Genomic DNA, 5,552 nt, shown 5'->3' on the forward strand with positions numbered 1-5,552 from the left:
CTAAAACGCCATGTTCGCCCTCCAAATCCAGACCGTCGACTCTCCACAACCTTTTCCGACCACCATCGCCACCACTTCCTCCGCCGGAAACGGCCCAAAACCTAATAGTAACCTTAGCAGCAGCAGCAGCGGGAGCCTAAATCTATCGGAACTTAGAGGAATCGCCCATCTCTTCCGCCACCTTCCCTCTTCCACTTCCACCACTATTTCCAACCCTATTTCCCGCACCACGACCGCCTTCATCGTTGCTGCCCCAAATTACCTCTCCCCTGATGATTTCCTCCTCTTCTGTGGAACTCATCTTGCCGATTTCTCAGATGTTATGTTCCTCAAGTAAGTTTGAAACAGAGGCGGATCCCGGAGTTAAACTCTATGGGTTCAACCTTTTATATTTCTTAGAATTCTGTTATAGTTTTACATTTATGTGTTCATATCTGCTATCTGTTGTAATTTTAGTGAATTTTTACACATAAATTTATGCTCCATGTTGAAAATGTTGACTTTAGGTTGTGGAGGACACGAATTAGGATAGAATGTTAGTAGTTAGGAGTGTGTTATCTTGTTATATGTCCATACCAGTAGTTATAGCATTGCTTCTACAGTTTCTTGTTCTTCAATTTCTATTACTAACTGTTGTTGTTTAGTGAATTTTGACGCATAAATTTATGCTCCATGTTGAAAATGTTGACTTCAGGTTGCGGAGAACACGAATTAGGATAGAAGGTCAGTAGTTAAGAGTGTATTATCGTGTTATCCGTCCATACCAGTAGTTATAGCATTGCTACTGTAGTTTCTTGTCTTTTGATTTCTGTTACTATTTGCTGTTTGGTGTACTTATGATGTAGTTACTGTCATGTTATTATGTGTTGTTTTTGTTACTATCCGTTTTTTCTGGTATTTCTGTCACTTACACTCTACCTTCACGAGACCTCGCTTATCCTCGCTTATGTTGTATATATAGTTCAGTCTGCACATTCTTACGGAAGTAGTGGTGTCAGAGGGACTGCATTTTCTGGCTTAAAATCGTTTATAAATTTGCTTATGTTGAATTTTCATATTGAATGTTTCAGGAATGATGGAATAGAAAATAGTTACAGTGTGTTGATCAATCTTGTTAATCAATTGGCTGCTGATGGGTTTTACTGTAGCTTCAATGGCAAAAGGTTCAAGCCTACTGAGGTATCTAACTGCTGCTGTTGCTGTTATTATGAACACTATCATTACTAGTAATAGTTTTTAGCAATAGTATTAGAGTTCACTACTGCTATTATGTTATGGTTATGAATGTGTTTTTTGGATTTTATTCGACTCTTTTGTTTATTCTTAATAGGGTGTGCAACTTTTCAGGCTGAGGTTTGCCATATATACTTTATTCAATCAGTGGAGTATGATGAGTCGGCGTATATTGCAAGTACACCTCCTATTGGTTATACTGAATTGCCAACATGTCCGGTGTGTCTTGGTGAGTAACTTGGCTTTCCTAATTTTTTGTATAAGTTTGAAAACATTTAACACAATAACTACGTCTCAATACGAAAGTAGTTGAGGTCAGGTTTATGTTTCCTCAATATTCATTCTACTTTGTTTGGACTTAATTCATTTAACGACCTAATATTTGGGACAAAAGAACTAGAGTGTAAATGTCACACATATCCTTTTCTTTAATAACCGTGGTATCACGCCCCTTGACTATTTCTACGAGGTACCTGCTATCTTCCACCAACACGGATAGCAGGTAATAACTCTATCCACCAAGGCGAGGACATATGAGAAGAAAAGATCTAGTGTTTTTTGTCTCCATTGGAATGTGACCTTGAGACCTCATGATTCTCCACCCACCTCATTGACCACTAGGCCACACCCTTGGGTGCATATCACACATATCCTTCATTTCGTACAATCTCTAAGCAAATTTTATTAACTTTTGTCGAACACCAGACCTAAAGTAAAGTGTGCCAATAATGACCAACTTCAATTCTAGCTAGTTGGTATTGTTATGGATACAACGGGTACCTTGCGTCAGTTCGTTTATCGCTAAGTGTGCATAGACTCCAATAAATTGTAGGTATTTTGAAATAACTCTTTGCCCTGTGATTTTAGATCCATCTTTTCCCCGTTTAACACCTTCAGTCATCACAATGTTGGACTTGAAGACTAGTGCATTTAGAGGTCTATGTAGGAGTAGGACATAACAGAACTATCTCAATTGACTTTCTCTTACTTTTTCTCTTCTATATGCACTATTTGACCTATTAATGTGATCATTTCTTATTTATCGATATCATGTATGATGGTACATCTATTTTAACACATAAATACTTCTGTTTTTTCTAATTATAAGTTGGAAAAACTTTTCACATAATATTTTCTACATTTTTACAGTCTTTTTTTCTACATTTTGACATGGAAAACTTACACAATTTATGTCGGGAATTTCAGAAAGATTGGACCAAGATACAAGTGGAATACAGAGTACACTTTGTGATCATTCCTTTCAGTGCTCTTGTGTCTCAAAGTGGACCTATTTGGCATGCCAAGTTAGTATGCTTGTCTAATTTCTCCGCATTACTCTCATTTACACTGATGAAATTAAGTGCTTTGATCAACATTTATAAAAAAAGTCATGTACGTGTGGACTTTACCAGATGAGATTTCTACTACTTAGTTTCATGCACGCACTTCAGTTGAGGAGTGAGTGCTCATGGGTGAATTTGAGTGTTTCGATCTTAAAACTGCCTTATGTGCACCTTTAGTTATATTGTTACACTTATACTTACAATTTTTTTATTTTCATTTTTATTTGCAAATAACGTTCTTGCCTAATTTGTCTGTTTCTGTGTGTGTTCACTGACAATATTATACTGTCTATTGTAGGTGTGTCGACTTTGTCAGCAGCAAGATGAGAAGCCTGCCTGTTCAGTGTGTGGAACAATGAAGAATCTTTGTGTTTGTCTGATTTGTGGTTTTGTAGGGTGTGGAAGGTACAGAATACTTTTTTTCCCTTTTAACCATCCTATTAGTGAACTTCAGAAATTGCTATTGTGACTTGATGGTGTTTAAATATCTCTGACCTGCCCGTTTTTGACCTGTTCTTATCATAGATATGAGAAAAAGCATGCAATAAAACACTGGACAGATGCAGCACATCACTATTCACTTGAATTGGAAACCCAACAAATCTGGGACTATGTAGGGGACAAGTATGTCCACCGATTGAATCAATCGAAAGGTGATAGCAAGTTGGTTACTGTTGATTCCCGATGTACTGCAGCTGAGGGAGAATGTACTAGTTGCGGCGATGATGAGGATTCACGTTTTAGTGGTGCCCTTTTCAGCAGCAAAGTTGATTCGGTATTTTTTTTTTGTTCTCTCATATCATTCTTGTTTGGCAATGACTTTTTCACAATCTTTAGGATCGGTCATAATTGGAAATCCCTCCATTTCCTGTCCTCTCCTTAGAGGTTTTATTTTGTTAGTATCTGTCATATCTTGAAGCCAATGAAGTTAGTGTTTTACTTAAATGTAGATTGTAGATGAGTACAACAATCTTCTTGCTAGTCAGCTGGAGACTCAAAGACAAGTAAGCAAAACTTAAACCTACTTTCATTCTGTTGATCAGCCCGTGCATTTTTTTTTCATCTCTGAAGAATATCTTGACCTGCCGCAACCTATACTTAATTTCTCTGTGGCAGCAAGTGTCGGAGCAGTTTATGTTACCAGTTTTCAAAAAAAGTGTCACAGCAGTTTTCACTATGCATGCATTTTAGCCAGAATTTAAGCTTGTTAAAGAGTGAGAAAGTCCTTTCAGTTAATTAACAGTTTTGACTTATGTTCCTCAGCATTATGAATCTCTACTAGCTGAGGCAAGAAGTGGAAAAGAGAGCTCAATATCCAGAGCAGTGGAGAAGGCAGTTTTCTCAAAGATGAATGACTTGCAGGCTAAGATAGAAATGTATACAGAGGAGACAAAGTCCGTTGCGGAGGTAAGGACCGATCAAGAAAGAGTTTCAGTGCACAAATTTCCCGGATCTTTTACGCACCGTATTTCACTTTCTATATAACCAAAAACTGTTTGATTAATTACTTTTTTGTTTTTTAGAGGAATCAAGTGCTTTTGAAAATCCAAGAGCTTTCGCAGACAAAGTATAGAGAAACAGCAGAAAGGTACATTTATATGTCTGGCTTATGTTAAAAGCTTCACAGTCATCAGTAAGACTCGCTGGAGCTCGGAAATATCTGCATTTTGTTACATTTTATACTAATTTAGTTTGCTACTAGTCAATTTGGCCATACCAATAGGTCGGCCCAATTGATTTGTACCTGTCTTTTGCTTCACTTCCATGTCATTATGCACTAAACCTGAAGCACATAGTGACTTGCCTAGAGAGATGTGTGGTGGTTTAAACTACACAAGACACAGCTATGTGACTAAAGTTGTAAATACTTTACCTATGCATAGGGAAAGGTTATTACTCAAGTCGAAGGACGAGAAAAAACTGGACCTCAAGGAACAGGTACTTCCATTGCATTCCTTTCGCTTGTTCAATTTTTATCTTTCCCGTTTAATATAGCTAAGTTTTCTTCTCGACTTTCGTAGATACGGGACTTAAAAGTTTATGTTGGGGCCCAGAGAAAACTTTCAAACGTGGGAATTTCAGATGGGAAAGGAGGGACGGTTCTATCTGTAGGGCCCAACAAGCAATCGTCCAGCAGTTCTCGAAGGCGGGCGAAGCTAGGTCGAAGACGGAACTAGTAGCAATTTGGCAAAGTGGGGCTTGCCCAAGTGGTTGAGCACCTCCACCATCTACCGGTAGGTTGAGCGTTTGAATCACCTCTGCTAGAAGGATAAGTGGAAACACTGTCGATCCTCCTTGGGGTGGGTAGGGTGAGGTTGGGTTGGGTTGGGGAAAAAAAAAGATTTAGTAGGAATTAGTCATCCTCTGCTCCTGTATTATATACTAATAAGTTTTGAGCAATGTACATGGAAAAGTCTAATTTTGTATTAGCACTTTGTAAATGAATTATTCTTCTTCACAGATTTTATACAATATTAACAAGAAGTTCTTGTCAGTTTTCACCAGAAAAGCTAAGCTTGGTAAACTTGGTCAAGTAGTTTCAAGTTATTCGGAAATATTCGATAATTTGATTTATAAATAGTAAAATAATGAAGAAGAACAGGCATTGTGGAGGAAGGCAGTGTTTTAATAGATGGGTGCATATACTGTAATCGGTGGAATTAGGATTTTCACTTAGATGATTTATATTAATATAAAGATAAAATATATCAAAAAACTAACGGGGTTCAATATTTACTATATATACAGAAAAATAAAAATAAAGTTTGACTCTGTATATAATGTAGTTTTCCAATAAAAAAAACTTTGAATGAACCCCTTTCTGGTACCCTAGCTCCGCTCCTTCACACACATCTGGCTCCAAATTGTTATCCATAGTGCTTTGCCTTTCTGTTTTTGCTAAAATCCTAAACAAGGCAGCAGGATTTTATAATCTAAGGACTTAACACTCTAGTTAGAGCAAAAACATCAAAATTC

General features: G+C 37.4%; 1 protein-coding gene across 1 annotated transcript; it reads left to right on the forward strand.

Annotated features, from left to right (window-relative positions):
• LOC129891395 (BRAP2 RING ZnF UBP domain-containing protein 1) lies at window positions 1-5,076 on the forward strand. Its single transcript, XM_055966742.1, has 11 exons — window positions 1-333; window positions 1,071-1,179; window positions 1,348-1,462; window positions 2,440-2,537; window positions 2,875-2,981; window positions 3,102-3,351; window positions 3,527-3,580; window positions 3,840-3,983; window positions 4,100-4,164; window positions 4,460-4,514; window positions 4,598-5,076. Exons 1-11 carry the CDS (start codon window positions 11-13, stop codon window positions 4,751-4,753), a joined length of 1,476 nt encoding a protein of 491 aa, XP_055822717.1. The 5' UTR covers window positions 1-10; the 3' UTR covers window positions 4,754-5,076.
• Window positions 5,077-5,552: the final 476 nt, after the last annotated feature.

The sequence above is a fragment of the Solanum dulcamara genome, chromosome 6, assembly GCF_947179165.1.
Source record: "Solanum dulcamara chromosome 6, daSolDulc1.2, whole genome shotgun sequence".
In the NCBI taxonomy this organism is placed as follows: Eukaryota; Viridiplantae; Streptophyta; class Magnoliopsida; order Solanales; family Solanaceae; genus Solanum; species Solanum dulcamara.

What these genes read in the sequence shown, in the direction of transcription:
- LOC129891395 (XM_055966742.1), top strand. Translation starts at nt 11, where the DNA reads ATGTTCGCCCTCCAAATCCAGACCGTCGACTCTCCACAACCTTTTCCG. An exon ending in TCAGATGTTATGTTCCTCAA is followed by an intron (nt 334 to 1,070) that starts GTAAGTTTGAAA and finishes TGAATGTTTCAG; the next exon opens with GAATGATGGAATAGAAAATA. An exon ending in GGTTTTGTAGGGTGTGGAAG is followed by an intron (nt 2,982 to 3,101) that starts GTACAGAATACT and finishes TTCTTATCATAG; the next exon opens with ATATGAGAAAAAGCATGCAA.